A 14,338-nucleotide genomic window follows, 5' to 3' on the forward strand; every position below is an offset into this window, starting at 1 on the left:
ACTAAATGTGAATTTTTCCACTTTGAAGCCTTTAAAAATTAAAGCTTCTTAAAACAAAAAAAATTCTGAGAATTACTGAATTATTAACCCATAGTAATTTTTTTTTTAACTTTATACCCTGTTAAGTCAGAGTACTGTTGCAGAAGGTTTTTGCTTTTTATATTTGGGATTAAATCTTGGGATTGGGTGTTGTGGCTCACACCTATGATCCCAGGACTTTGGGAGGCTGAAGCGGGTGGATCACTTGAGGCCAGGAGTTCAAGACCAGCCTGGCCAACATGGCGAAACCCTGTCTCTGCTAAAAATACAGAAATTACCAGGCGTGGTGGTGCATGCCGGTAATCCCAGCTCCTTGGGAGGCTGAGGCACAAGAATCGCTTGAACCAGGAGGCAGAGGGTGCAGTGAGCCAAGATTGCACCACTGCACTCCAGCCTGGGTGACAGTGAGACTGTCTCAAAAAAAAAAAAAAAAAACAACTAAACTTATTTATATACTGATATAAGTGTGATTTTGAAGTAATGTATTTATAAGCCAATCATCTTTAAATCAGTAAAACATTTTGTGCTACCTGTTGGCAAAAATCCCACATTCTTTTATATATTTCCTAAATTTTAATTTTGAGTATGTCCTACTGTTTATGGCAGTTGAGAAAATTAAAGTTAGGGTGTTCTGTTTTGAGTTGTAGATGCCAACAAGATTCAGAAGAACTGTTGAAACTAGCAACATCTATAAGTGAAACCTTGGAAGAGAAGGTGACTATTGAAATTTATGGCTGTCCGAATATTTGCTTGTTAATACATAAGTGTTCTGTATATTCGTATTCTCTTGTCCTTCACATCCAGCTTTGCTGCTCTGTGGCATTAGACAACTTTTTTCAGTTTGTTCTGTTTTAATTTATAAATCTATAAAATAGAGTTAACCTACCTTCATAGGGTTATTGTGAACATTAAATAATTTAATTTTGTAAAGTACTTAGAAATGCCATGTGACATATAGTAATTAATATTTGCTGCTATTTTTTTAACTGTTACTATTATTCTTTATTATTCTGTTATGATTTACTTGATTTGTTAACCCACTTAAATTTATATATGTTAGCTTTCTTATATAAGTCACCTGTTTTATATATTATACATTCATATCTCTTTATCACATTTCGCACATCAGATTTAGATTTAAACATGTCACCTAGAAAATGGTTTTTTTGTGTGTGTTATGATGCCAGTGCCTGCTCGTCAACAGTTTTATTTAAGCAGCTATAAACATGGTGATGTTTGTGCAATTATTTGAAGATTCTATTATTTTTGTTCTTATTTTATAAAAATGAGAGGGAACTGTATTAGTCCATTCTCACACTGCTATGAAGAAATCCTGAGGTGGGTTATTTGTAAAAGAAAGAGGTTTAATTGACTCACAGTTCCTCATGGTTGGGGAGGCCTCAGGAAACTTACAATCATGGCAGGAGACAAAGGAGAAGCAGGCACCTCTTCACAGGGTGGCAGGACTGTGTGAGTACAAGCAGGGGAACTGCCAGGTTCTTACAAAACCATCAGATCTCATGAGACTCACTCACTATCACTCACTGATTACCTCCACGTGGTCCTGCCCTTGACATGTGGGAATTATGGGGATAACAATTCAAGATGAGATTTTGGGTGGGGACACAGCCAAAATGTATCATTTCATCCCTGGTCCCCCCTGAATCTCATGTACTCACATTTCAAAACACAGTCACACCTTTCCAACAGTCCCCCAGAGTCTTAGCTCATTCCAGCATTAATCCAGAAGTCCAAGTCCAAAGTCTTATCTGAGCAAGGCAAGTCCCTTCCACCTATGAGCCTGTAAAATCAGAAGCAAGTTAGTTACTTCCTAGATACAGTGAGGGTACAGACATTAGATAAATGCTTCCATTCCAAATGGGAGAAATTGGACAAAACAAAGGGACTTCAGGCCCTATGCACTATAAAATCCTATAGGGCAATCATTAAATCTTAAGGTTCCAAAATGATCTTCTTTGACTCCATGTCTCACATCCAGGTCACGCTGATGCAAGAGGTGGGTTCCCATGGTCTTGGGCAGCTTCACCCTGTGGCTATGCAAGGTACAGCCCCCCTTCCGACTGCTTTCATGAGTTGGCATTGAGTGTTGCAGCTTTTCCAGATTCATGGTCCAAGCTTTTGTTGGATCTATCATTCCGGGATCTGGAGGACTGTGGCAGTCTTCTCACAGCTCTACTAGGCAGTGCCAATGGGGACTCTCTGTGGGGGCTCCAACCCCACATTATCCTTCTGCACTGCCTTAGCAAGAGGTTCTCCATGAGGGCCCCACCCCTGCAGTAAACTTCTACCTGGACATCCAGGTGTTTTCATACATCCTCTAAAATCTAGGCAGAGGTTCCCAAATCTCACTTGACTTCTGTGCACCCACAGCCCAACACCATGTGTAAGCCACCAAGGCTTAGGGCTTCTCCCCTCTGAAGCAACAGCCTGAGCTGTACATTGGCCCCTTTTAGCCACAGCTGGGACACAGGGCACCATGTCCTGACACTGCACAAAGTAGCAAGGCCCTTGGCCCACCCCACAAAACCATTTTTTCCTATTAGGCCTCCAGGTCTGTGATGGGAGCAGCTTCCTTGAAGACCTCTGACATTCCCTGGAGACATTTTCCCATTGTCTTGGCAATTAACATTTGGCTGCTTGTTATTTATGGAAATTTCTGCAGCTGACTTGAATTTCTCCTCAGAAAATGGATTTTTCTTTTCTGTTGTATCATCAGGCTGCAAATTTTCCAAACTTTTATGCTCTGCTTCTCTTTTAAACATAAATTCCAATTCCAAACCATCTTTTTGTGAATGCATAAAACTTAATGCTTTTAAGAGCACCCAAGTCACCCCTTGAACGCTTTGCTGCTTAGACATTTCTCTGCCAGATACCCTAAATCATCTCTCTCAAGTTCAACTTTCCACAGATCTCTAGGGCAGGGGCAAAATGCCACCAGTCTCTTTACTAAAGCATAATAAGAGTCACCTTTATTCTAGTCCCAACAGGTTCCTCGTCTCCATCTGAGACTGCCTCAGGCTGGACTTCATTGTCCATATCACTATCAGCATTTTGGTCAAAACTGATAAGTTCCAAACTTTCCCACATCTTCCTTTCTTATGAGCCCTCCAAACTATTCCAACCTCTGCGTTTTCCAGTTCCAAAGTCACTTCCACACTTCTGAGTATCTTAATCGCAGCATCCCACTCTCTACAGTACCAATTTACTGTATTAGTCTGTTCTCACACTGCATATGCTATATAAAATATATATATTTTATATATTCCTATATAAAATACCCAAAACTGGGTATTTTATATAGGAAAGAGGTAATTGACTCACAGTTTAACATAACTGGGGAGGCCTCAGGAAACTATACCATCATGGCAGAAGGCACAGGAGAAGCAGGCAGCTTCTTCACAGGGTGGCAAGACAGAGTGAGTGCAAGCAGGGGATCTACCAGACGCTTATATAAAACTGTCAGATCTCGTGAAACTCACTATCATCAGAACAGCATGGGAGAACCAACCCCACCATCCAGTTACTTCCACCTGGTCCCACCTTGACATGTGGTGATTATGGGGATTACAATTCAAGCTGAGATTTTGGGTGGTGACACAGCCAAACCATCTCAGGAAGTGAGAGTCTTAACATCAGTGGTAAAAGCTTTAATATCATATGTTCTATAATTACACAAAGAAAGAAATAATAAATGTACTGAAAATAGTGACTCACTAGCCATAATGAAAGACCTTTTATTGCATATATAGTGCTTTGAGAAAATAAAATGTATGAAAAGCTAGAAATAGATTGTAGAAGTCTGTGATTAAACAGAAGAATGTGATTAGGGATTTATCAAGTTTATTGATGGGAAATTTACATAAAGTAAATTTTTCACTCTTTTTGGGTGTGTAGTTATAAAAAATTTTGTACACAATCAATTCAGATGTACGCAATTAATTCAAAGTGTACGGTAATGGGTCCACCACCACAATCAAAATGTAAACCATTCCGTAATGCAAAAAAGTTCCCTCATGCCTCTTTATAATTACCTCCCTAGCCCATAACCAAACCTTAGCATCCACTATAGATTTTTTCTTTTCCAGAATGTCATATAAATGGAATCATATAGTATGTGTAGTCTTTTGAGTCTGGTTTCTATCACTAAATATAATTAACTTTTTATCCATTTTGTTACATGTTCATTTCATTTTTTTTAACTTTTAACTTTAGGGTTACATGTACAAGTTTGTTATATAGGTAAATTTGCATCATGGGGGTTTGTCATACATATTATTTCATCACCCAGGTATTAAGCCTAGTACCTGTTAGTCATTTCCGCCTCCTCTTCCCACCCTCCAGTAGGCCCCAGTGCGTGTTGTTCCCCTCAGTGTATCCATGTGTTCTCATCATTTAGCTTCCACTTCTAAGTGAGAACACGTGGTATTTGGTTTTCTGTTTCATTGTGTAGATGTACTACAGTTTGTTTTTACATCACTTGATGGAAGATATGGGCTGTTTTCAGTCTGAGCAATTATGAATACAGTTATTACAAATACTTGCATATAGATTTTGATGTGGACATATATCTTTGTTTCTCTTATATACCTACCCTACCTACTTGGTTCCAAGTTTGGTATAGTGAATAGTGCCACAATAAACATACGTGTGCATTTGTCATTATAGTAGCATGATTTATAATCCTTTGGGTGTATACCCAGTAATGGCATTCCTGGGTCAAATGGTATTTCTAGTTCTAGATCCTTGAGGAATTGCCACACTATCTTCCACAATGGTTTAACTGATTTACACTCCCATCAACAGTGTAAAAGCGTTCCTGTTTCTCCACATCCTCTCCAGCATCTGTAGTTTCCTTTTTAATGATCGCCATTCTAACTGGCATGAGATGGTATCTCATTGTGGTTTTGATTTGCATTTCTCTGATGACCAGCGATGATGAGCATTTTTGCATGTGTCTGGTGGCTGAATAAATGTCTTCTTTTGAGAAGTGTCTATTCATATCCTTTGCCCACTTTTTGATGGGGTTGTTTGTTTTTTGTTTTCTTTTTTTTTTGTAAATTTGTTTAAGTTCTTTGTAGATTCTGGATATTAGCCCTTTGTCAGATGGGTAGATTGCAAAAATTTTCTCCCATTCTGTAGGTTGCTGTTCACTCTGATGATAGTTTCTTTTGCTGTGCAGAAGCTCTTTAGTTTAATTAGATCCCATTTGTCTATTTTGGCTTTTGTTGCCATTGCTTTTGGTGTTTTAGTCATGAAGTCTTTGTCCATGCCTATGTTCTGAATGGTATTGCCTAGGTTTTCTTCTAGGGTTTTTATGGTTTTAGATCTTACATTTAATTCTTTAATCCATCTTGAGTTAATTTTTCTATAAGGTGTAAGGAAGGGATCCAGTTTCAGCTTTCTACATATGGCTAATCCCAGCACCATTTATTAAATAGGGAATCCTTTCCCCATTTCTTGTTTTTGTTAGGTTTGTCAAAGATCAGATGGTTGTAGATGTGTGGTGTTATTTCTGAGGCCTCTGTTCTGTTCCATTGGTCTCTACGTCTGTTCTGGTACCAGTACCATGCTGTTTTGGTTACTGTAGGCTTGAAGTGTAATTTGAAGTCAGATAGTATGATGCTTCCAGCTTTGTTCTTTTTGCTTAGGATTGTCTTGGCTATGCAGGCTCTTTTGTGGTTCCATATGAACTTTAAAGTAGTTTTTTTCCAATTCTGTGAAGAAAGTCATTGGTAGCTTGATGGGGATGGCATTGAATCTATAAATTACCTTGGGCAGTATGGGCGTTTTAATGATATTGATTCTTCCTATCCATGAGCATGGAATATTCTTCCATTTGTTTGTGTCCTCTTTTATTTCGTTGAGCAGTGGGTTGTACTTCTCCTTGAAGAGGTCCTTCACATTCCTTGTAAATTGGATTCCTAGGTATTTTATTCTCTTTGTAGCAATTGTGAATGAAAGTTCACTCACGATTTGGCTATCTCTTTGTCTATAATTGGTGTATAGGAATGCTTGTGATTTTTGCACATTGATTTTGTATCCTCAGACTTTGCTGAAGTTGCTTATCAGCTTAAGGAGATTTTGGGCTGAGATGTTGGGGTTTTCTAAATATACAATCAGGTCATCTGCAAACAGAGACAATTTGACTTTCTCTTTTCCTAATTGAATACCCTTTATTTCTTTCTCTTGCCCGATTGCCCTGGTGAGAACTTACAAGACTGTGTTGAATAGGAGTAGTGAGAGAGGGCATCCTTGTCTTGTACCAGTTTTCCAAGGGAATGCTTCCAGTTTTTGCCCATTCAGTATGATATTGGCTGTGGGTTTGTCATAAATAGCTCTTATTATTTTGAGATAATGTTCCATCAATACCTAGTTCATTGAGAGTTTTTAGCATGAAAGGCTGTTGAATTTTTTGAAGGCCTTTTCTGCACCTATTGAGATAATCATGTGGTTTTTGTCATTGGTTCTGTTTATGTGATAGATTACATTTATTGATTTGCGTATGTTGAACCAGCCTTGCATCCCAGGGCTGAAGCCGAGTTGATCATGTTGGATAAGCTTTTTGATGTGCTGCTGGATTCAGTTTGCCAGTATTTTATTTTTGCATCAATGTTCACCAGGGATATTGGCCTAAAATTCCCTTTTTTTGTCGTATCTCTGCCAGGCTTTGGTATCAGGGGATGCTGGCCTCATAAAATGAGTTAGGGAGGTTTCCCTCTTTTTCTGTTCATTGGAATACTTTCAGAAGGAATGGTACCAGCTCCTCCTTGTACGGTAGAATTCGGCTTTGAATCCGTCTGGTCCTGGACACTTTTTGGTTGGTAGGCTATTAATTATTGCCCCAATTTCAGAACCTGTTATTGTTCTATTCAGAGATTCAACTTTTTGCTGGTTTAGTCTTGGGAGGGTGTATGTGTCCAGGAATTTATCCGTTTCTTGTAGATTTTCTAGTTTATTTGCATAGAGGGGCTTATAGTATTCTCTGATGGTAGTTTGTATTTCTGTGGGATTGATGGTGATATCCCCTTTATCATTTTTTACTGCATCTATTTGATTCTTCTCTCTTTTCTTCTTTATTAGTCTTGCTAGCAGTCTATCAATTTTGTTGATCTTTTCAAAACACCAGCTCCTGGATTCATTGATTTTTTTTTTTTTTTTTTTTTTTTTGAGACGGAGTCTCGCTCTGTCGCCCAGGCTGGAGTGCAGTGGCGCGATCTCGGCTCACTGCAAGCTCCGCCTCCCGGGTTCACGCCATTCTCCTGCCTCAGCCTCCCGAGTAGCTGGGACTACAGGCGCCCGCTACCACGCCCGGCTAATTTTTTTGTATTTTTAGTAGAGACGGGGTTTCACCGTGTTAGCCAGGATGGTCTCGATCTCCTGACCTCGTGATCCGCCCGCCTCGGCCTCCCAAAGTGCTGGGATTACAGGCGTGAGCCACCGCGCCCGGCCGATTCATTGATTTTTTTGAAGGGTTTTTTTGTGTCTCTATCTCCTTCAGTTCTCCTCTGATCTTAGTTGTTTCTTGCCTTCTGCTAGCTTTTGTATTTGTTTGCTGTTGCTTCTCTAGTTCTTTTAATTGTGATGTTAAGGTGTCGATTTTAGATCTTTCCTGCTTTCTCTTGTGGGCATTTAGTGCTATAAATTTCCCTCTACACACTGCTTTGAATGTGTCCCAGAGATTCTGGTATGTTGTGTCTTTGTTCTCATTGGTTTCAAAGAACATCTTTATTTCTGCCTTCATTTCATTATTTACCCAGTAGTCATTGAGGAGCAGGTTGTTCAGTTTCCATGTAGTTGTGCGGTTTTGAGTGAGTTTCTTAATCCTGAGTTCTAATTTGATTGCACTGTAGTCTGAGAGCAGTTTGTTGTGATTTCTGTTCTTTTACATTTGCTGAGGAGTGTTTTACTTCCAATTATGTGGTCAATTTTAGAATAAGTGTGATGTAGTGCTGAGAAGAATGTATATTTTGTTGATTTGGGGTGGAGAGTTTGTAGATGTCTATTAGGTCCACTTGGTGCAGAGCTGAGTTCAAGTCCTGGATATCCTTGTCAACCTTCTGTCTTGTTGCTCTGTCTAATGTTGACAGTGGGGTGTTAAAGTCTCCCATTATTATTGTGTGGGAGTCTAAGTCTTTGTAGGTCTCTAAGGACTTGCTTTATGAATCAGGGTGCACCTGTATTGTGTGCATATATATTTAGAATAGTTAGCTCTTCTTGTTGAATTGATCCCTTTACCATTATGTAATGGCCTTCTTTGTCTCTTTTGATCTTTGTTGGTTTAAAGTCTGTTTTATCAGAGACTAGGATTGCAACCCTTGCTCTTTTTTTCTTTCTTTCTTTCTATTTGCTTGGTAGATCTTCCTCCATCCCTTTATTTTGAGACTATGGGCCTCTTTGCACGTGAGATGGGTCTCGTGAATACAGCACACTGATGGATCTTGACTCTTTATCCAATTTGCCAGTCTGTGTCTTTTAATTGGGGTATTTAGCCCATTTACATTTAAGGTTAATATTGTTATATGTGAATTTGATCCCATCATTATGATGTTAGCTGGTTTTTTTGCCTGTTAATTGATGCAATTTCTTCATAGCATCAATGGTCTTTTCCATTTGGCATGTTTTTGCAGTGGCTGGTACCAGTTATTCCTTTCCATGTTTGTGCCTCCTTCAAGAGCTCTTGTAAGGCAGGTCTGGTGGTGACAAAAATCTCTCAGTATTTGCTTGTCTGTAAAGGATTTTATTTCTCCTTCACTTATGAAGCTTAGTTTGGCTGGGTGTGAAATTCTGGGATGAAAATTCTTTTCTTTAACAATGTTGAATATTGGCCCCCACTCTCTTCTGGCATGGAGGGTTTCTGCTGAGAGATCCGCTGTTAGTCTGATGGACTTCCCTTTGTGGGTAACCCAATCTCTCTCTCTGGCTGCCTTTAACATTTTTTCCTTCATTTTATCCTTGGTGAATCTGACAATTATGTGTCTTGGGGTTGCTCTTCTCGAGGAGTATCTTTGTGTTGTTCTCTGTATTTCCTGAATTTGAACGTTGGCCTGCCTTGCTAGGTTGGAGAAGTTCTTCTGGATAATATCCTGAAGAGTGTTTTCTAAGTTGGTTCCATTCTCCCTGTCACTTTTAGTTACACCAGTCAAACGCAGATTTTGTCTTTTCACAGAGTCCCATATTTCTTGGAGGCTTTGTTCATTTCTTTTTACTCTTTTTTCTCTAATCTTGTCTTCTTGCTATATTTTATTAATCTGATCTTCGATCACTGATATCCTTTCTTCCATTTGATCGAATCAGCTATTGAAGCTTGTGCATGCATCGTGAAATTCTCGTGCTGTGGTTTTCAGCTCCATCAGGTCATTTAAGGTCTTCTCTACACTGTTTATTCTAGTTAGCAATTCTTCTAACCCTTTTTCAAGGTTTTTAGCTTCCTTGCAATGGGTTAGAACATGCTCCTTTAGCTCGGAGAAGTTTGTTATTACCAACCTTCTGAAGCCTACTTCTGTCAGCTCATCACAGTCATTCTCCATCCAGTTTTGTTCCGTTGCTGGCGAGGATCTCCAATCCTTTGGAGGAGAAGAGGCACTCTGGTTTTTAGAATTTTTGGCTTTTCTGCTCTGGTTTCTCCCTATCTTTGTATTTTTACCTACCTTTGGTCTTTGATGTTGGTGACCTACAGATGGCGTTTTGGTGTGGATGTCCTTTTTGTTGATGTTGATGCTATTCCTTTCTGTTTGTTAGTTTTCCTTCTAACAGTCAGGCCCCTCAACTGCAGGTCTGTTGGAGTTTGCTGGAGGTCCACTCCCGACCCTGTTTGCCTGGGTATCACCAGCGGAGGCTGCAGAACAGCAAATATTGCCGAACAGCAAATATTGCTGCCTGATCCTTCCTCTGGAAGCTTCGTCCCAGAGGGGCACCCACTTGTATGAGGTGTCTGTCGGCCCCTACTGGGAGGTGTTTCCCAGTCAGTCTACATGGGGGTCAGGGACCCACTTGAGGAGGCAGTCTGTCTGTTCTCAGAGCTTGAACGCCGTGCTACGAGAACCACTGCTCTCTTCAGTGCTGTCAGACAGGGACATTTAAGTCTGCAGAAGTTGTCTGCTGCCTTTTGTTTAGCTAAGCCCTGCCCACAGAGGTTGAGTCTATAGAGGCAGTAGGCCTTGCTGAGCTGGGGTGGGCTCCACTCAGTTCAAGCTTACCAGCTGCTTTGTTTACCTACTCAAGCCTCAGCAATGGCAGACACCTGTACCCCCGCCAGGCTGCAGCCTCGCAGGTGGATCTCAGACTGCTGCGCTAGCAGTGAGCAAGGCTCCACGGGCGTGGGATCCACCAAGCCAGGCACAGGAGAGAATCTCCTGGTCTGCCGGTTGCTAAGATGGTGAGAAAAGTGCAGTATTTGGGCAGAAGTGTACTGTTTTTCCAAGGATAGTCTGTCATGGCTTCCCTTGGCTAGGAAAGGGAAATCCCCTGACCCCTTGTGCTTCCTGGGTGAGGTGACATACCACCCTGCTTCGACTCGCCCTGCATGGGCTGCACCCACTGTCCAACCAGTTCCAGTGGGATGAACCACATACCTCAGTTGGAAATGCTGAAATCACCTATCTTCTGCATCGATCTCTCTGGGAGCTGCAGACGAGCTGTTCCTATTCGGCCATCTTGGAGGACCAAGACCATGTTTAATTTTATAAGAAACTGCCAAACTGTTTTTGCAAAGTAGCTGTACCGTTTTGCATTCTCACCAGAAGTGTATGAGAATTTGAGTTGTGCTGCATCTTCCTTACACTCTGTGTTGTCTGTTTATATGATTTTAAACATTTTTATGTGTGTGGTAGTATCTCATTTTGGTTTTCATTTTCATATCACTGGCCATGAATTTGAATATCTTTTAATATGCTTATTTGCCATTCATATGTCTTCTTTAATAAACTGTCTTTTGAAATCTTTGCCTGTTTTTAAAATAGCTTTTAATTATTGGTTGAGAGGGTTTTTATATGTCTTTATATATTTGGATATGAGTTCTTTATCAGATACATGTTTTACAATAGTCTCTGAAATTCAATTTATCAAATCACAAAAAGAATACTTTTTGTGGTTTGTGCTTTTTTGTCTTAAGAGCTTTTTTAACACAGGGTCAAAAAGCTGTTTTCTTCTAGACAATTTATATTTTTGTAATTTTATAAGTTCATTTTTGCATATGGTGCAAAGTATTGATAAAGACATGATCATACAAAGTACAGATCAGTGTACATGACGTTACACTAATTTTATGCACTCTTTTGTAGTTTTATGAGTTTGTCTTTATATACTGCACAAAGTATAGATGAAAGTTAATTTTTTTGTGTATGAATGTCCAGCTATTCTAGCCCATTTGTTGAAAAGGCTATTCTTTATTGAAATGTCATGGCATTTTTGTCAACAGTTTTTTTTACCATATATATGTAGGTCTATTTCTGTACTCTGTTGTCTTCATGTTGTTTCTGTCCTTTTGCCAGCTCCATCCTGTCTTGCTTATTGTGGCTTTTATATTAAGTCTTGAAGTCAGGTTTAGTCTGTTTCTCAAAAAGAGCTCAGAATTATGGTATTCCCTGAGTTTTTATATGTTTCATATTTTTTCTGTAGTTTTCATACTTGTAAGCTTGGCTAGATGTAAAATTCTGGGCTCTTACTTTGTTCACTGGTATCTTGCTTTATATTTTACTGTTGAAAAATAAGATGGCAGCCGAATTTTCATACTCTTAGAAGTAATCTGGTCTTTTTGCTTTAAGTCCCTATGTGTTTAATCTTTGTCTTCATCTAATAGTTTTACCAGGTTATATCTCAGAGTTGATTATTCAGTAAAGTTTCTTACGTACACCATAAGCCCATTTTGATATGCAGAGTCAAATGTTGTTTAAGTATTTCTTTTCTTTTCTGGAAGGGTAGAATGGATCATTTCTGTTCTTAGTTTTTAAATTCCTGATTCAAGGTTTTTTGTGTTGTTTTTTTCCCCTACGTTGCCAAGTGCTTGTTAAGAATATATAATTCACTTAAATATCCTCTGACTTTTGGTTAGTTGTGGGGGTGTGGATTTTCAGTAGCTGAAATGTTTTGATTCTGGTTTTCTGTTTTCTTCTTACATTAGCTTTGCAAAGTAGAATGCTTTTTGGTGCTTACTTTTTGGACAGGATAAGGGTTTTAGGTGCTTTTTAGATTCCTACTTTTGTAGTATTCTCTTCTCTTAGGATACTGAAAAGGAGCTTCTAATGGATGACCTTTTTGTGGTGGAGAGGTATTGGTGTGTTTTGTAGGTTTCTTTGATTTTTACCAAACTCTTAACATCTCTCTCTTTAGCTTTCTCTCTCAAAGAATGTCTCCCCTCTTTTGTTTACATCTTTCTCTCCCAGGATGACATTCTTTGACAGCTGATATCTGCCACCAGTTTTATACCTCTCATCAATATTTTCTGCACTTAGTGTGGGTCTTTCTTTTTCTTAGGACTGTGTTTTGTTACCATAAGGCCTTTCACTCTCTTCTGTGATCTCTTCGTATTTTCTGCTCTCTGTCCGAGATTGTAGCAATGTGAAATCCAGAGAGAGTGCTGATGGAGTTTGCCATCTGTCTTTCTACTCACAAGTAATTTGAAATTTATAATATTCTGTTTTCTAGTAATACTGAAGCCCTGTCACTGTTTTATTTCTCTTCTTGTGATTATGCATATGTTTTGGAGATTATTTGGGGAAATTTAGCTATAGGCTGCCGTCTTTATCCTATGGTAACCAAAAATTCCCAAAATTTAGATGTTTGTTTACTAAAAAATAAGGAATCCTGGGAGGTTGCATAACCTAATGCTGAGAATAAACCTATAAAGTTGGACTTTTTCAGTCCAGATCCTGGCTTCACCATTTACTAGCTATAAAATATTGAATAAGTTACTTAATTTTTCAATGTTTCAGTTTTCTTACTTGTATAATAGAAATTATGTTTATAAGGATTATTTTGAAGGTTGTGTAAGGACTTAATAGATAACCTGGCATGGTAAGTACCCACTTATACTGTTATTATCATTCTCATCATTGTTTTTAATATTATCACCACCAACAATATCTGCATTCAAAAAATGCAGAATTTAAATTGTAATTGATCTTGGTTGAGGCTAGTGCTCAATAGTTGTAAATAATGAGATATGGAAAGTTGAAATGGAGGGGTGGAATAGTAAGTAGTAACCATTTTGTATCACAAATATTTTTGAGAGTGTAATAAAAACTCTTCTCTGTCCTCTCCTCTGTGTACAAGAACTCTTCTTTTACATAGGATTTCAAAAGATTAATTAGGCAAACTTGAAGTTTAGTGATAAAATTAAGATTACTAATGTTTAAAGAATAGGAAGAGAAAGAAAACAGGGCTCGTGAAAAGATCTTTGTCACATATAAGAAATTGCTGAAATAATAGATCTAAAATTCAGTTTTTCAATATTTCCTTTAAAATGTTCTGTTTTGAGATACATAACTTTTAAGTGTAATTGAAAACATTATCTCTAAGTGTATTGTGTTATTATTAATCGCAGTTTTTATTTACAACTTTCAACACAAACTGATAGCTTATCATTTTTAAGATCATTTTATTTTCCTTTATCATAGTTCAGGGTTTTTTCATAGTAGTTTTCATTAACAAACTTTTTAAATTTAAAAAAATCTGTTTATTTGTAAATATGTCTGACTGGCATCACAGAACTGTTCTTTGACAAAAACTATAAATGGTAGATATTCGAGTTAATTATAAATGATGCCCTAGAGTGACATATAGAGTCCAAAGACAAAAATGGGCAGATACTAGTAAAGGGAGACACTACTTAAGGTAACACGCAAATGGGTCTGTTATCATGAAACTGGGACATTTTTAGAGATATTTAGTAGGGGAACTGAATAGAAGAACTTTTTTAGAAGTTAAGTTCTAATTCTCACATTTAGTCATTGGAATTTTAAGGGTACTGTGTAAATGCTGTTAATGTTATTGTCTTTTATGGCTTTTGTTTTAGCCTGATGTAAATGCTGACATTGTGCATTGGCTCTCTTGGACTGCCCAAGGCTTTTTATCTCCACTTGCTGCAGCAGTAGGAGGTGTTGCCAGCCAAGAAGTATTGAAAGCTGTAACAGGAAAATTTTCTCCTTTGTGCCAGTGGGTTAGTTCTGAGTTTTTAAAGTTGAATTCTTTACTCATGAAATGGAATGTGTTACATATTATAATGTAGTATTAATATATTAGAAAAGCGACCTTAAAATACTTTTTGATGCATGAAAGAGAT

At 38.4% G+C, this 14,338-nt stretch overlaps 1 protein-coding gene across 3 annotated transcripts in view; it reads left to right on the forward strand.

The window, feature by feature from the left end:
- CENPC (centromere protein C) overlaps positions 1-14,338 on the forward strand; it is a 269,756-nt gene that overhangs the window by 38,194 nt on the left and 217,224 nt on the right. For all 3 annotated transcript variants that reach the window (XM_063603799.1, XM_055111478.2, XM_063603800.1), the window contains exons 13-14: positions 687-753; positions 14,072-14,215. In XM_063603799.1, the coding sequence (XP_063459869.1) occupies positions 687-753; positions 14,072-14,215 (211 nt within the window). The remainder of the gene's footprint in view (positions 1-686; positions 754-14,071; positions 14,216-14,338) is intronic.

The sequence above is a fragment of the Pan paniscus genome, chromosome 3, assembly GCF_029289425.2.
Source record: "Pan paniscus chromosome 3, NHGRI_mPanPan1-v2.0_pri, whole genome shotgun sequence".
Taxonomy (NCBI): Eukaryota; Metazoa; Chordata; class Mammalia; order Primates; family Hominidae; genus Pan; species Pan paniscus.